Source organism: Molossus molossus, unplaced genomic scaffold, assembly GCF_014108415.1.
Source record: "Molossus molossus isolate mMolMol1 unplaced genomic scaffold, mMolMol1.p scaffold_m16_p_15, whole genome shotgun sequence".
Lineage (NCBI taxonomy): Eukaryota > Metazoa > Chordata > Mammalia > Chiroptera > Molossidae > Molossus > Molossus molossus.
Genome location: NW_023425350.1, coordinates 7,569,436 through 7,586,127, shown reverse-complemented (window position 1 = coordinate 7,586,127; position 16,692 = coordinate 7,569,436). Strand labels below are relative to the sequence as shown.

The following is a 16,692-nucleotide window of genomic DNA, read 5'->3' as shown; positions in this document are numbered from 1 at the left end:
GATTTTGACACTGCTAAGAACATCAGAGACATAGCATTTCTTTGTCTTTAAATATTTTGTACATGCCAGATGTTCTCTACAAATAAGCTCTGTGAAAACTTCGATTGTAACTCAGGAAGGAAAGAGCAGCCTTTACCAGCTGCAGCCCTGCGGAGACCTCATGTCTCGGACAAGGACAAGGAGGCTCAGCGCCTGCTGGGCTCAGCGCGCCAGACGAGGCCGGTGGCGGAGGTGGCGTCGGTCAGCATGCCGCCTCTGGGTCTTCCAACCCCTTCCTTCTTGGTGGCATCTTTTTAAACCATGTGTCTCTCTTTAATTTAAAAAGAACAGCCCAAAACTTATGGCAACTCTAGGAACATTTGATGTCATTCCGTGCTAAGATATTTTCTAAACGATGGCGTTCATTCATTCATTTGTGTAGCTGTTCATTAGTATGTCCTTCCGCTCAGTCGGCGCTTGCTACGCATTGACTCTGTCCCACGTTATTGTAAGCGGTGGGGATAAGCCAGTGAACACATAAAAGTCTCCGACTTGAAGGGGTTTCCATTCTAATGGGAGAAGAAAAGGAATAAACAAATATCTATCATGTCTCATACTTGTCAGTGCGGAGAAGGAAAACCAGGCGGTTGAGGAGACAGGTAGGCAGGGGTGCTGCTGCAGGGGGGCAGCCGTGAGCACGCCCTTGGTAAGGAGACACTGGAGAAATGTAAGGAAGTGAGGCCCGTACAGCCGTGTGGGGGGAGCGTGCGGGCCGAGGGCACGGCCGGGTCCTGGGTGGACCTGTGCTGACGAGCGGAGCCTAAGGGGCCCGGGGCTGGACACCAGTGGAATGAGGTCTGGCCACAACGGAGGGATGGCTTGAGTCCGAGGTTTTTACAAAAACATTTTAAACAGGTAAGAAATTGTTGCAAAACTCCCAGTTAGATGACCAATTTAAAGAATTCAGAGCTCATTTAGCTTCCTGAGTCTCTGGATTCAGAACTCCCTGGTCTGGTTATAACTGTCCTTCGGTCCTGCCGCCTGCCGGCCACGTCGCTGGGACAGGTGAGCCCGTGTTCTCATCCGTAAAGTGAGGTGAATACCTGTGCTGTTCTCCACACAAAACTCCTGAAAGGGTCAACTGACTTGCTGGATTATGCAGTTATTTCAAACACTATCAGGTGCTCTGAGGTATTCTACGGAAGAATGACCCGAGGCTTCAGGGCGGGTGTGAAGGACCTGACCGGCCACTGTGTGAGCAGGACTGCCCACAGCAGTCACCAGTCATTTCACAATTCCACCTTCCGTGGCAATGCAGGATGCGTGGCACGGCCTTTTCAGATGGCTGCTTGGGGATCAGAGCCAGAACGACCGCTCAATTCAGTGTTTTGGAAATACGCAGTAATGGAGACATTTGAGCGAATGTATAGGTTAGCCATTCATCCTCATCACCTTTCGAGGTATCATCCGAGCCTGTGTCAAGGGAGGCCAGGGAATGAGGGAAGAAGCCTTTGGTCTCCTTCTATATTGAAAACTGCCTGCGAACTTGAACCAGCATTTTTGTCCCCAGAGCTGCTAGGATGTGATCCAGTGTGGGGCTGCCGCCACGTGAGAATGATGTCACCCAGCGCTTTGGGGAGGGGAGACATGAGCGTTCTCAATTTGCAGAGACTCCTTTTACATTAGAAATGGAGACGAGAATGGGGGTGTTTGACTTTATTTCAGTTTGTAGAAAAAATATCAAATGCCAAATGCACTTTAGTAAGATCTTCCATTTCAAATTAGAGAAACTTCCTGGACAACAGGAGCACTTAGCAGAAGTCATGCTAAGCGAGAAGCAGACATGCGTGCAGGGTCGCGTGCAGTGGAACAACAGGCTCGTGCTGAGTAGGAGCTCTTCTCCGTCCACAGTTCTAAAACCATCCGGCATCGTGATGCCACGTGCATCGGGTGCCAGTAAGCCAGTTCTGTTTGAAGTTATGTGGGAAAGAACATTAAAATTCATCCTGTCATTTGTTCCAAACAGTTTTTAACTTGTGGTTTCAAGTGGGAAAGGTGTAGCGCTTCGAATGCGGCGGGGAGAGGTGCTGTTGGCTCTTTCCGCAACACCTTGTGAAATGTTTCAAGTGTGTGGTCAAAATCATCCCCTCTGTGCTCTATGCGCTGGCTCGCGAGCCTTCGCCCGGTCTCACGTGTGCTTTCCACCAGGTGGACGTGGCGGACGTGGAGAGCGAGGAGCGGCGCGGCTCACTGTTTGCGGAGCTGCTGGAGGCCAGCCGCCGGCCACACGAGTTCCAGCACCTGGCCCTGCTGCTGCAGGCCTGGCCGCCCACGCGCCAGGAGCTCGCGTAAGTAGTCCCGCGCCGTGGGCGCCTCGCTTCCTCCTCCTGGACTCTACCTTCAGAAGGGCCAGTGAAAGAAATTGATAAAGTCCGTCTGGCCCCCAAACCCACATATTTTATTCGAAAACACCGGACAGTGTTTGGTAATCACATCCGATTTGTGATGTTGGCAAGATCCTTCTTTTCCAGAGTTTTCACCAGAAATCTTTTGACTTTTTTTATATTTGTTTGTTTGTTTGTTTATTTATATCCTCACCCGAGGACATGCTTCCATTTTTTGTTCAGATGGAGTGGGATGGAGAGAGAGAAATATCGACATGAAAGGGACACATTGAGTGATTGCCACCCACACGACCAACCAGGGCCGGGACAAACTGCAACCGAGGTACGTGCCCTTAGCAGGAACCGAACCCGGGTCTCTGTGGACCGCAGGCCGACGCTCTAACCGTTGAACCAAACCGGTCAGGGCTATTTTTATTTTTTTAAATTCTCACCGAAGGATATTTTTTCATTTTTCTTCAGATAGAGTGGGAGAGACAGAGAAAGAGAGAGACATCGATGTGAGAGAGGACACATCAACTGGTTGCCTCCTGCACGACCCAACCAGGGCTGGGGACCGAACTGCAACCAAGGTACGTGCCCTTGACCAGAATTGAAACCGCGACTCTTTGGTCTGTGGATGTGGCTGCTTTCCTCTGAGCACACACGCTGAGCCAAACCGCTGAGCCAAACCAGCCAGGGCTCTTTTGACTCTTTTAACGTGGCTTATAATGCTGACGTTGAGAATTCCCATTTGTTGAGATCACACAGTGTTATGTGCAGTTTGCACACACCTGTTCCCACGGCAACCCTACACGAGACGGAAATGGTACCTCATTCTGTAGCTGAGGACACTGAAGTCCAGACGTTAACTGACTGGAGGCATCATCACCTGGCTAGTGTGTGACAGGCGGAGTCTGACCGAGCACTGGCTGCCTTGTGCCCAGCATGTCCCGCTGACCTGGCAGCTGCGTGGGGGCCGCCCCAGCTGTGCCGGCAGCCGGGTTCCTCGAAGGACGTGGCCGCTTTCCTCTGAGCACACACGGTGTCTGCCATGGGCAGAGCAGAGCACGTGGGCCTGTGTCCCACGCCCGCCGGCCCACGCCCGCCGGCCCACGCTCGCCGGCCCACAGCCCAGGCGGCCGCAGCAGCCAAGCTGGAGGCTTTCCCGGAGAATCCGCAGCTCAGGGCCGCCGAGGACCACCTGGGAAGGCTCTCACCTTGGCCCGGGATGAGACTCGGGGCTCGGGAATGGTGGTTTGGTTTTGTTTCAATCACATTTTGCATTCATGACTATTTTGTATTAGTTTTAGGTGTACACACAGTGGTCCCACAATCGTACTTTATAGAGTGGTCTCCCTGGAATGTGCACCTGGCCCCACGCGTAGTCATTACAGTATTACTGAGTGTCCCCTGTGACCCTTCCTAGAGCTCTGTCATCCGCGTGAGATGGCATGCTGACGCACGGCTTCTGAGGACAGGTGGTCAGACCTCGTTCCTGTGACACCACATCGGGCCAGCGTTTCCATCTGCTCCCCCGCGGTGTCGGCGGGGCTGCCTCTAGACCACGGGGTGCTTGTCAGAGCAGAGACCGGGCCGGGCAGGCTGAGTCCAGTCCTGCAGGGGCCGGGAATGAGTTTCTGAACAAGTCCACGTGGTGATAGTGTGACGCAGCGTGGGACCCCCTCGGCAGGTGGTCAGCCAGGGTGTCTTCATGCCCTCAAAGCGGATCTCTCAGTCGAGCGTTTTCCAAGTTCGAGACGGGACAGCTCCGGGAGGTTGGTGGCTGTGGTCGCGGCTGCTCTCATGCTAGGCCTGACCACCTCAGATCCCTCGCTCACCGAGGAGCAGTCCGCGTCCCCCAAAACATTCACCGTGTGTGAACATTTCATGTATTTGTGGACACCAAAAAAATCTTAATTTTTCAAGGTATATTTCTTGTAGTCACATATGAAATGAAATTTGCTAATTGCTAGCCTGTTTTACAGTCCTCTGCTGTGCAGTTGTTAGACTAGAACAAAGCATTCCCCGTCTGCTTACCCCCGCCCCGCCCCGTGTCCTCCGTCTGAGAGGGAACAGCAAGTCAGGGACAGCTGTCTGCTTCTGCTTTCTCTCAGGCTCCCGCTGTGTCTACCCAGGAGGACATACGATGGGGCACTTTAAAAACAGGTTCTCAGGAGTACTTTTGACAATCCAGTGTATGAGTTTGGCACTTCCAACATAACCAAGACAAGAAAAGGGGGAGGGGGAGAGCGAAAGGCTGGAGGAGGGAGGGTTTGTGACAGTGGTTGATGTTGCCAGTCAACAAAATCGAGTTAAAAACTTAGGAATTGCCCAGCTGGTGTGGCTCAGTGGTTGAGCATCAGCCCATGCACCAAGAGGTCGCTGGTTCGATTCCCAGTCAGGACACATGCCCAGGTTGTGGGCCTGATCCCCAGTGGGGGGCATGCAGGAGGCGTCCTATCTATGTTCTCTCTCATCGATGTTTCTCTCTCTCTCCCTTCCTCTTCCTCTCTCTAATACCAAAAAATAAAAAAAAACAACAAACAGCCCTGGCCAGTTTGGCTCAGCGGTTGGAGCGTTGACCTGCGGACCAGGGAGTCCCTGGTTTGGTTCCTGCTAGGGCCGCGTACCAAAAACAAAAACAAAAAAACTTAGGGATTTACTCAGTCCGATTCTTATGACTGCTAATTTAATAGCACCAACTTTAGATTTTTTAGTGTTAGTTCCCCGTAGGAAAGTACAATAGATTTGTACTTATGGAAAATTCACATTTTCATCCGGTGCATCGTGACTGATGGGTGAAACGTCATCTTCATCAGTGTTGATAGCCTCTTGCTCTGTGGGACGTGCTCTTCCTTGAGGGGGCCAGTCAGGACCCCCGGGCACTGGGCCCAGACCTGGGAAGAGGAAAGCGAGGGCCAGTCCGTGGGTGAGAGCAGACCCTGTGCAGCCCACACCAGCACCGAGCGCCTTGTTTGCACGGGGAGGTCAGCAGAGCGAGGGCCAGTCCGTGGGTGAGAGCAGACCCTGTGCAGCCTGCACCAGCACCGAGCGCCTTGTTTGCACGGGGAGGTCAGCAGAGCGAGGGCCAGTCCGTGGGTGAGAGCAGACCCTGTGCAGCCCGCACCAGCACCGAGCGCCTTGTTTGCATGGGGAGGTCAGCAGAGCGAGGGCCAGTCCGTGGGTGAGAGCAGACCCTGTGCAGCCCGCACCAGCACCGAGCGCCTTGTTTGCACGGGGAGGTCAGCAGAGCGAGGGCCAGTCCGTGGGTGAGAGCAGACCCTGTGCAGCCCGCACCAGCACCGAGCGCCTTGTTTGCACCGGGAGGTCAGCAGAGCTTCCCCTCCCAGGCCCAGGAGTGCTGAGTGATCCAGCACCCTGTTCCCGGTCCCTGGAAATGTAAATCCTGGTGTTTTTGTGAAACCGGATGGTGGCGGCCAGAGAAAGGGAACAAAAGGCAACTTTGTATGCTTGTAAGTCTTAGAAACTAGGGAGCGATTGAAGCTCAGCGAGCGCTCCCTGCTGCGGTGTGGCTTCCCCAGTGCCTGCCCTGCTGTCTACCCTGCCGACCCCAGGGTCAGAGTCGTCAGAGTCACCATGATTAGGAAAAGCTGGTATCGGGTAGTAAGTCATAAGGTGGGTCTGCTAGCAAGAGCGACCCTTCACCAGTTTGGCTCAGTGGTTGAGCATCAGCTGCGGACCAGAGAGTCCTGGGTTTGGTTCCCGCTAGGGGCATGTACCATGAAAAAAAAAAAAAAAAAGAGTGACCCTTCACAATGGCAAACGGCTTATTAAACAAAGCAGCCCCGCGGGGCAGACGCTGAAGTGCCTTTTCACGGGGAGGAACCCCGAGGCCCAGAAAGGTTGTGTGGCTTCCTTGGAACCGCCCACCCGGCGCAGAGTGTGCGTGTCCTCTCAGTCCGCCAGGGAGCCAGGGAGCCAGAGTGAGCCCCGCGGCTGGGGCTGCGAGCGCCCGTGCCTCCGCCTCCAGCTGCAGGCTCCTCCGTGGGCTCCTCCGTGAGATCTTCTCTCCTGCAGGGCACACTTGAAGGGTCACGTCTTCCGGATCATGAGTGCAATTTGTCAAAAGTGTTCTGCTTCAAAAGTGGGATTTTTTCTATTTGAAAATGCCTTATCGCGGTTGACACAGCTTTAATCATTTCCAGTGTCTTGCATTTTTCTCCCGTAGAACCAGCCGCACGGAGAATCCTTGGGTGAGACTTGCTACAGTGATGCTGACCAGAGGCGCAAGGGAGCACAAGGAGGCGCTGGGGGCCGAGGTGCTGGAGATGTGCCGCTCTCTGTACGGCACCAAGCACATGCTCCCTGCACAGGTGGGTGCTCCCCGCGCCCTTCCCCCCCACAGCAGCCACTACGTGGGAGCGTCTGGCTCAGTTGTGGGTGGGAGGGCGCCACAGTCCGTAGCAGACGAAGCGGAGACAGGCAGTCTGCTAGGGTGCCCCGGGAGTCTCTGCTCTGTGTGACCGCCGAAGAGGGCGTGTCCCCGTTACAGACGCGCGAATGACCCAGCTCCCCTTGTGCGTCTCACGTTTATGTCCCAAGGGGTCGCAGCAGCTCACGTGTCCCTCTGTCTGAACCAGGCCGGTGGGAAGTAGCAGCCTGAGCACCCTGGGCCGGTCGCCAGCCTCTCTGATTCTGACCTACTTCTTGACATTGTGATGAGATTGCAAAACCTCAGTATTTATTCTGGGTAAACATGCCAAAACACGTAGCCACCTCCATGTTGTAAAATATGTTTTTATTGATTTCAGAGAGAGAGTAAGGGAGAGAGAGAGAGAGCGATAGAAACATCCCATGAGGGAGAGACATCTGTGGGCCACCTCCTGCATGCCCCCTACCGGGCATTGAACCACCACCCTGGCAGGTGCCCTGACTGGGAATCGAACTAGTTACCTTTTGGTGCAAAGGACATAGCTCAACCAACTGAACCACACCAGCTGGGCAGCCAACTCCATTTCGACCTTACTCTCCATCTGACCCCCTGATTTGACTGCCGCAGGGGTCTGTTGTACATGCAGATGCACGGGTATCTGTACATTCTGAAGTACGCGCTTGGTGACCAGCCTGCTGTGGACCCTGCCTCAGCAGCCTAGGCTTCGAGCGGTTTGCGTGTCTTCTGCAAGCGTTTGGGTAATGGCACTAAATTGATTAATTGGTTTTTGAGTTTCTACCACATAGGAGATAAGCTTGAAAATAAAACTGTAAATAGGGTTGTCTGAATCTTCATTGTAATCACTCAAGGAAAATATTCTCATTCTGAATGCACATTTAATGAATTGTTTCCTGAACGAGGGACCGGCTAAGTGTTTTTTGATTGAATTTTAAAATACTTTATTTATTTAAAGAAGTCTTTCACCCACCAGAATGACAACACTCTTCTGTAAACGATTTAAAGTGCCAGCACCAAGGACAGCGCTCCTTGATTCCAGTGGCATGAGACTGGCTGGCGTCGGCCGCCTGTTTGCCTGTGCTCTGCTCTGCTGTGCGGGCACCCGAGGGCGGGGACCACAGCCGTCACCTGTTCACCCACGGAGGATTCAACACAGCACAGAGTGGGCCTCAGCATAGTTGTTGCCCCGCCAGGGCAGGACGATGTAGATAACATGGGGTCCTCTCTGCCTTGACAGGATGCCAGTCCTATGGGTCTAGGTTAGGAAAACATCGTGTAGGACCTATTGTTAACCTGTAAGGAGAACTGGTATTTGCTCGCACTCTTGGGCTCTACTTTCATTGTCCCATGTGACCTTCGCCCCCACCTGATAGCTGATGAAATAGCCCTGGTGGCGAGGGCCCTGCTCCAGGTCACCCGGGCAGGAAATGGTGGGCCCAGCCCTCACACCAAGTGTCTCCGCTTATATGCTTGGAGGGAAGCACTTCCCAGTGAGCCGGTCTTACCGCACGAGCATGTGCATGTAGAGTGTCTGTCTTCAGTAGATGTTGAACCTTTACTGTAAATCGTTTTCCCTTTTCTATGGTACTTCCTTCGAGAATGGCCTGTAGAGGCTGCGATCTAGGTTATCAGTGTTTATCTAAAGTGTTAGGGTCTGATCCTTGCCTGGGGTACTAGGTTTGTCTTTTTAAATATCCTCATTGGTTTGGTTTTACTGCATTTGGGCCTCAGGTAAGGCATGTACATTAGCTGAGAACATGGCCACTGCACCCTTGACCCTGGCATACCATTAGCTGTGCAATCAAGGGTCAACACAGTTACATACATTATCTCTCAGCCTCCTGGGAATGGCTCATAGACGTAGCTGAGTGCCTGTAACAGTAGTGAGTCCTGCTAACATTGCCTTTATAGTTTAGGGAAACCTTCCAGGACATAGAGGGAAAGGTGTGTTCTTTCTATTGACTGATGTATAGGACGTTATGCTTTCTGTCTCCTATTGTTTAATAATGTGGTTCTGTAGCCAGGTTGAGCTACTTTAACAAGCAGAGAAATACACTGAGATTATTTGCACTGGTCCAGTTTGACCTCAGCATCACCAGGCCATGATTGCCTCAGTGTGAAGGTGGTCAGGGATAGCACGGGTGTTGGAGTCCTGACAGACACCACACCACGGAAAGGGATGTGCTTGCCTCTCCACCTCAGGACCAGGAGCCCCGAAGGGCAGGGCTCATCAGGCAGGTGCAGCATTAGGACCAGGGGCCCCGAAGGGCGGGGCTCACCAGGCAGGGTGCAGCCTTAGGACCAGGAGCCCCGAAGGGCGGGGCTCACCAGGCAGGGTGCAGCCTTAGGACCAGGAGCCCCGAAGGGCGGGGCTCACCAGGCAGGGTGCAGCCTTAGGTCCAGGAGCCCAGAAGGGCGGGGCTCACCAGGCAGGGTGCAGCCTTAGGACCAGGAGCCCCGAAGGGCGGGGCTCACCAGGCAGGGTACAGCCTTAGGACCAGGAGCCCCGAAGGGCGGGGCTCACCAGGCAGGGTGCAGCCTTAGGACCAGGGGCCCCGAAGGGCGGGGCTCACCAGGCAGGGTGCAGCCTTAGGACCAGGGGCCCCGAAGGGCGGGGCTCACCAGGCAGGGTGCAGCCTTAGGACCAGGGGCCCTGAAGGGCGGGGCTCACCAGGCAGGGTGCAGCCTTAGGACCAGGGGCCCTGAAGGGCGGGGCTCACCAGGCAGGGTGCAGCCTTAGGACCAGGAGCCCCGAAGGGCGGGGCTCACCAGGCAGGGTGCAGCCTTAGGACCAGGAGCCCAGAAGGGCGGGGCTCACCAGGCAGGGTGCAGCCTTAGGTCCAGGAGCCCCGAAGGGCGGGGCTCACCAGGCAGGGTGCAGCCTTAGGTCCAGGAGCCCCGAAGGGCGGGGCTCACCAGGCAGGGTGCAGCCTTAGGACCAGGAGCCCCGAAGGGCGGGGCTCACCAGGCAGGGTGCAGCCTTAGGTCCAGGAGCCCAGAAGGGCGGGGCTCACCAGGCAGGGTGCAGCCTTAGGTCCAGGAGCCCAGAAGGGCGGGGCTCACCAGGCAGGGTGCAGCCTTAGGACCAGGAGCCCCGAAGGGCGGGGCTCACCAGGCAGGGTGCAGCCTTAGGTCCAGGAGCCCAGAAGGGCGGGGCTCACCAGGCAGGGTGCAGCCTTAGGACCAGGAGCCCAGAAGGGCGGGGCTCACCAGGCAGGGTGCAGCCTTAGGTCCAGGAGCCCAGAAGGGCGGGGCTCACCAGGCAGGGTGCAGCCTTAGGACCAGGAGCCCCGAAGGGCGGGGCTCACCAGGCAGGGTGCAGCCTTAGGACCAGGGGCCCCGAAGGGCGGGGCTCACCAGGCAGGGTGCAGCCTTAGGACCAGGAGCCCCGAAGGGCGGGGCTCACCAGGCAGGGTGCAGCCTTAGGACCAGGAGCCCAGAAGGGCGGGGCTCACCAGGCAGGGTGCAGCCTTAGGTCCAGGAGCCCAGAAGGGCGGGGCTCACCAGGCAGGGTGCAGCCTTAGGTCCAGGGGCCCAGAAGGGCGGGGTCTCACCAGGCAGGGTGCAGCCTTAGGACAGGGCCCCGAAGGGCGGGGCTCACCAGGCAGGGTGCAGCCTTAGGACCAGGAGCCCCGAAGGGCGGGGCTCACCAGGCAGGGTGCAGCCTTAGGTCCAGGAGCCCAGAAGGGCGGGGCTCACCAGGCAGGGTGCAGCCTTAGGACCAGGAGCCCAGAAGGGCGGGGCTCACCATGCAGGGGTGCAGCCTTAGGACCAGGAGCCCCGAAGGGCGGGGCTCACCAGGCAGGGTGCAGCCTTAGGACCAGGAGCCCAGAAGGGCGGGGCTCATCAGGCAGGGTGCAGCCTTAGGACCAGGGGCCCCGAAGGGCGGGGCTCACCAGGCAGGGTGCAGGCAGGGTGCAGCCTTAGGACCAGGGGCCCCGAAGGGCGGGGCTCACCAGGCAGGGTGCAGCCTTAGGACCAGGGGCCCCGAAGGGCGGGGCTCACCAGGCAGGGTGCAGCCTTAGGACCAGGGGCCCCGAAGGGCGGGGCTCACCAGGCAGGTTGCAGGCAGGGTGCAGCCTTAGGACCAGGGGCCCCGAAGGGCGGGGCTCACCAGGCAGGGTGCAGCCTTAGGACCAGGGGCCCTGAAGGGCGGGGCTCATCAGGCAGGGTGCAGCATTAGGGCCAGGAGCCCTGAAGGGCGGGGCTCATCAGGCAGGGTGCAGCCTTAGGGCCAGGAGCCTTGAAGGGCGGGGCTCATCAGGCAGGGTGCAGCATTAGGGCCAGGAGCCCTGAAGGGCGGGGCTCATCAGGCAGGGTGCAGCATTAGGGCCAGGAGCCCTGAAGGGCGGGGCTCACCAGGCAGGGTGCAGCAGCAGGAGCCTGAGTGAGGCCTGCCACTGGATGCCCTGCTCAGACTGGGCCAGGGCATGATCCGTTGCCATGAGAAAGGCACTCTCTCTGGACTTGCGCTTTCTGGTCTCTGAGGCCAGGGGTTAGACTGGGTGGTCTGGGACCCTCGCCCTGAGCCCCCACGCCTGTGAGGAGGGAGCTGGAGCCACCTGCGTACACTTCACCCAGAGCACAGACCCATGACCTTTCCCAAGGCCATAGTCTCCTGGGTGAGGAGAAGGCACTGGATTGAACCCCACTTTTAGGTAGGCCATTGTCATTCCTCTCTTCCAACGTGATGAGATGAAAAATGAGTCTCAAATGAGTTTTGTTTCCACAGTGGCCTTGTTTTCCTCACGCTGCCTGTTTCTGTCTTTTCATCGGGAATGTTCACGGAGATTTTTTTAGGATACCACAATTAAAGGAACTTTGCAGATGTTGTGTGCTCTTTTTGTTGATCACTAAATGTGCTCAAATGTGAATTAAAATTATCACACAGGAAGGAACCTTATTATTTCAAAATGGAAATGTCTGATTAAGTTTACTTGACCACATTTGAAAATTTCACTGTGTAATTCCGTTTTATAGTATGCATTGTCACTGTGCTGGTCAAGTTAGCCATGACTCACATTTAAAAAAAAAACTTTTTTTCTTTATTGACTTTAGAGAGAGGAAGTGAGAGGGAGAGAGAGATAGGAACATCGACGAGAGAGAGCATTGATTGGTCGCCTCCTGCATGCCCCCCGTTGGGGATCAGGCCCACAACCTGGGCATGTGCCCTGACTGGGAATTGAACTGGCAACCGCCTGGTACATGGGTCCACACTCAACTACTGAGCCACACCAGCCGGGCTCACTATTTTTTTTTTACTCCAGCGCCTCTAATTGCCCTTCTCCCTGGAGTGTGGAGTGCATTTCCTACTTGTCTGTGGCAGGGACGTCCTCCTGCCTCCCATCCCCCACCAGGTTCCCATAGTTAGAGATTTCTTTCTTCATGACTCTTCAGACTGCCTTTTTGTGATGGCCTGCGGTCACTCATGCTACTTGTTTGTTTGTGGCCGTATTGGTTTTGCTGATGGAAAACAGTATCAGGAGGATAAAGTCAGTTTCTCGCAGGTCACATGCCCCTTAGTCTCAGCTCGTATCCATGGCAACATATTGAGCATTCTCTGGAGTGGGGTTATGTAGAATGAGAAGTGGGCACAGAACAGGTTCTTGGCATTTATAGATTTAAAGTTCCCAGTTCCAGTTCTCTGTGCCTGACCCTGAAGGTGTAGGATTACTGGGCACCGTGTCAGCTGGGTGGGATGGGAGTGTGGGAGCAGACGCCGCCTCTGGGGTGAGCCTCACTGACCCCGGCTTCTAAACCTCAGTGTGGCTGTTCTCCCTCGTGAGCTGGATGCCATCAGGAGCTTGGTTTTTAGAATCGGATGACACAGCCCTACACGACTTGTGCACCCCCCCCCCACTGCCATTGCAGACGTGCAGCACCTTGGGGCGTAGAGACCCCAGGACCAGTGGGAGGCTTGTGTGAGGACAGAAGGACTGTTGGTGGATGGCCCTGCTTCTCTGACGACTGTCCCCGCAGAGACCAGGCCTCAGGCCTCAGAGTCACGTCTGCTCTGGCCCAGCCCCCTGCTCCTCTCCATCCAAGGCCTCTGTGTGTTCTGTGTCCCCGTGGCCACACAGGGCTGAGCTGTGACCTTGCCACATGACGTGCCTTGTGCTTCTCTTTGCTGCCTAGACCTTCCTGGCAGCTCCCCAGATCCCTTCATGAATCTCCTCAATGAACTGCCCTCCGGCAGCACAGGACTTACAAACACCTGGCAAACACAGCGTAGCGTTGAAACCCAGAGTGAGGACTTAGCCCGTAACTGTGAGCTAAGAGATCACAAGTAGTCAGCAGCTCTCGTGCAGTGAGGTTCTGCCTTCCTGGATTCCCGGCTGTGGGCGTGCACCCACTATGCCCACTCGGGGGCACACAGGTCAGTCCAGTAACACGGCCATCAGAGCTAAGGTCAGCCAAGGGGCATGCTGAACCTAAGTCTTATAAACTGCCGAGAAATACCTGTGTACCACGTACTGATGATTTATTGGATAAGCAAATGTGAGTGTTAAGAGGAAAGTATATGCAAATGTTTTTAGCATTTGCCAAGCGAATTTGGATTTGAGAAGGAAAAATATTCTTGCCCTCAAGTGAGGCAGATAAACGAACAGATCATTAGAATAATGCAAGATGACAGATAACGTGGGAAATATTTGCGGAATCTCGTTGGAGTAGAGGAGAGCGACCCCTGGCAAATTGGAGGCTCCTACAGAGGAGGCGGGGTTTCCCATGCCTTTTAAAGCTGAGACTTACGGAGCAGGGTTCATGGGAGAGAAGGGCAGAAGCAGCAGTGGGAAGACGGGGGATGGGAGAGCCCACACTGCCCCCTGCACGTGTCCTTGTTAAATTATGACAGAGCCGGCACCACCGAGTGAGACTGAAAATGCAGGTCCCCAGTTGCATGAGCCACATCTCAAAGGCTCCCTGGCCACATGTGGCTCGTGGCTGCCGTGCTGGGGGCTGGACGGCGCCACTGTCTCCTGGGGAATGAGCTCTGGGACGTGCAGGGAGGGAGCGTTGCTGTCCTGTGGGGGGAGGGCGGGACAGGTGGGTGCACGGCAGCCGGGTAGATTGCCGTGCCTGGGATGTGTATTTCGTCCTCCCGCAGGTTCCCCCCCACCCCCGCCCGCCCCCTGAGTAAACATCTGCCTTTCTCTTTGTCCCTGATGCTGGTGAGACACCTCTTTTATGTGCTTTTAGGCCTACAGAGCACTTTTCTGAATTAGAATCCACCACGTTGGAAGTACATATTTTGCAGAACTGTTACCCTGCTGATAGGCACAACCTTCCAATCTAGAATGTGGAGGCTTTGTTGATTTCCAGCAGAGACACGCGGGGTGAAGGCTGGGAGACATGACGGGGCGTGGGAGTCCAGAGACCTTTGTCCTCAGCTTGGCGCAGGAGCATCTGTCTGTGCCGTCCTTCTGTCCACACTCCACACTGGAACGGAGTCATTGGAGTGTCACTCTGAGGGTCTCTCTTCTGACGCTGCTGTCAGAGCAGCACAGAGGAGCCTCAGCCCTCGGAGGACGGTGACTCTGCCCTTTCAACAGCCCTTCGCTGCCTGGTCCTGGGTCCCGGAGTTCTGTTCTTCACGCTGCAGCTGAGGTCCGGCGGGGGCGGCGCACGCTCGGCAGAGAGGGGTGGCCTGCGTATTCAGTTTTCCTGTAGCCTTTCGTCCTGAGGGTGATCATCTTGTCGTCTGTGAAAGCATGCTCTCTGACGAGTTCGGCCACCATGACAGCGAGCAGAGAGCAGAGCTCACACGTCTGTGGAGCTCCAGACAGTCTGATTTCTCTGGACCACCAGTATTTTCCTGAAGCTGAACTGTCTTAAGTAGGAGTATGCTGTTCACCTTGACATCAGGGTTACACACAGGTTGTTAAAGATTTAAGTGGTTGCCCGGCCCGTGTGGCTCCCTGGTTGAGCGTCGACCCATGCACCAAGATCACCGGTTCAATTCCCAGTCAGGACACATCCACAGTGGGAGGCATGCAGGAGGCGGCCAATCGATGTTCTGTCTCATTCATGTTTCTGTCTATCTCTCTCTCCCTCCCACTCTATCTGATGATAAAAGGAAAAATATCCTCGGGTGAGGATTAAAGAAAAGAAAAGTGCTGTCACAGAGGAAGGTCTGAGCTCAGAAAGGTGTTCACAGTGTAGGGTGACATGAGTGAGGCAGGTCCCAAGCCTGAGTCGGCAGGGTGCCGTGTGGCTTAGACCCGCACAGGGACGGTGTGGAGACCAGCCCAACGTCACTCACCCGACCTGCTGTGCTTTCAGTGTGTGGAGGAGCTGTCGGCGCTGCTGCAGAGCCAGGCCCTCCTGCTCCCCGCCCTGAAGCTGCTGCTGGACAGCGAGGACGAGCACCTGCACGCCGTGGCCCTGGGGCAGGTCACCGCCGTCACACAGGTACTGTGGGCTTGCCTCCTGCCCCCTCGGAGACGGGCGCGGGCGCTGCGGTTCTCGTAAATAATGCGTGATTTATCCACTGTTTCGTCCCGTGTTCTCTGACCACAATAGCGATCTGTTTTGTGTAAGAAGCGGGTATTTGTTTATTTTGCAAACATTTACTGAACTCCTCTGGTTTAGAAACACAGACGACACTAGACTCTGTTCAGGTGCAGAGACTGTCAGTCCAGAGGCCAGAGCTGTTTCCAGAGAAGCAGCGCACTGAGCCTTCAGGAAGGTGTCAGCAGCCCGGGTGTGTGGGACCAGTGCTGGCCCTGGACGTTCGTGCTGTAAGAACTCCTGGCTCAGGCCGGTCTTCTCTGCCTGGGCGTGTGTGTTTGGTCACCTGCTGGTGAATGGTGAGGGCCTGGCTGCAGGCAGGGTGACAGGCGCCATAGGAATCTCCAGCCTGAGTGTCCTTGGGGCTGCTGATGGGCAGCCGCTCAAGCAGGGTGCGCTGGCCGGCGGGAGAACACGGCGTGCTGGCTGAGAGCCTGCATTGCTGCACGTGCGGGTGGTACCAACCCTTCTTCGCAGGATGATGTGCAGGGCGCGGGCCGGCGGGAGAACGCGGTGTGCTGGCTGAGAGCGTGCGTTGCTGCCCGTGCGGACGGGTACCGACCCTTCTTCGCAGGATGATGCGCAGGGGCCCACGGCAGAGCTCCTTCTGGCTGCTCCTCCGGAAGCTGTTCTCATCTTCTCTGAGATTCTCGAGCCTGCAGCTCCCTGGGGATGAGTGACCTTTTACAAACGGCCAACAGCCTTTTCCAGGACCCACACAAAAAGTCCTTGAGCTCATGGGGCTGATGAATAATTAAAACCCCGTAGGGTGTGGACTGCCAGGTCGGCCCTGCGCTCACCTTCAAAGCGCCTTCTCTCAGAGAGGGCTTCGCTGCCTGTGCTTTTGAAGCTCGTCTCTGGCATGTTTTCTACCAGGTGGAGGTCCTTGGCTCATCTTATGGAAGTAAGCAGATTGTGTTTTCAACAGTTTTGCACACTGACAATGTCTTGTTTATAAAGCCAGATCCTGGCTTCGCCTTCCCTCTGGTACCGCTCAGGGCCTCTGCCCCGCCCCCACCCCCACCCCCCTGGGTGGGCCTGTTAGGAGAGCAATTCATGGGGTGCAAAGGAAGCCCTTAAGACCTTTACCACCCAATTAAGGGTTCCTCCCTGATGCTAATAATAACTGCCATCTTGTAGGAACAGCTTTTTGCCAGGCATTACAGTAGGCACATCCTCACTTCATCTTCTTACTCGCCTGTGAGAAGGCAGCATTCTGGCTTCACAGATGAAAACACGGAGGCTCGGGTCACACAGCTGGTGAGCAGCCAGGGCTGAGACTGAACCGCGGGGCCAGCCTTCAAAGTCTACTCCACCGCGCTGCCTCTCAGTGTGACCAGCAGCTGCACTGTGCTGGGAAAGGGTGATCTCCGCAGAGAAGTGAATTGCTGCAGGCATCTCGGGCCGTGT

The 16,692-nt window shown here is 55.8% G+C and overlaps 1 protein-coding gene across 2 annotated transcripts in view; it reads left to right on the top strand.

Annotated features, from left to right (window-relative positions):
- The window catches only part of NBAS (NBAS subunit of NRZ tethering complex), a 291,645-nt gene that overhangs the window by 267,465 nt on the left and 7,488 nt on the right, over positions 1 to 16,692 (top strand). For both annotated transcript variants that reach the window (XM_036262542.1, XM_036262544.1), the window contains 3 exons: positions 2,188 to 2,327; positions 6,553 to 6,697; positions 15,055 to 15,183. In XM_036262542.1, coding sequence (XP_036118435.1) covers positions 2,188 to 2,327; positions 6,553 to 6,697; positions 15,055 to 15,183 — 414 coding nt within the window. The remainder of the gene's footprint in view (positions 1 to 2,187; positions 2,328 to 6,552; positions 6,698 to 15,054; positions 15,184 to 16,692) is intronic.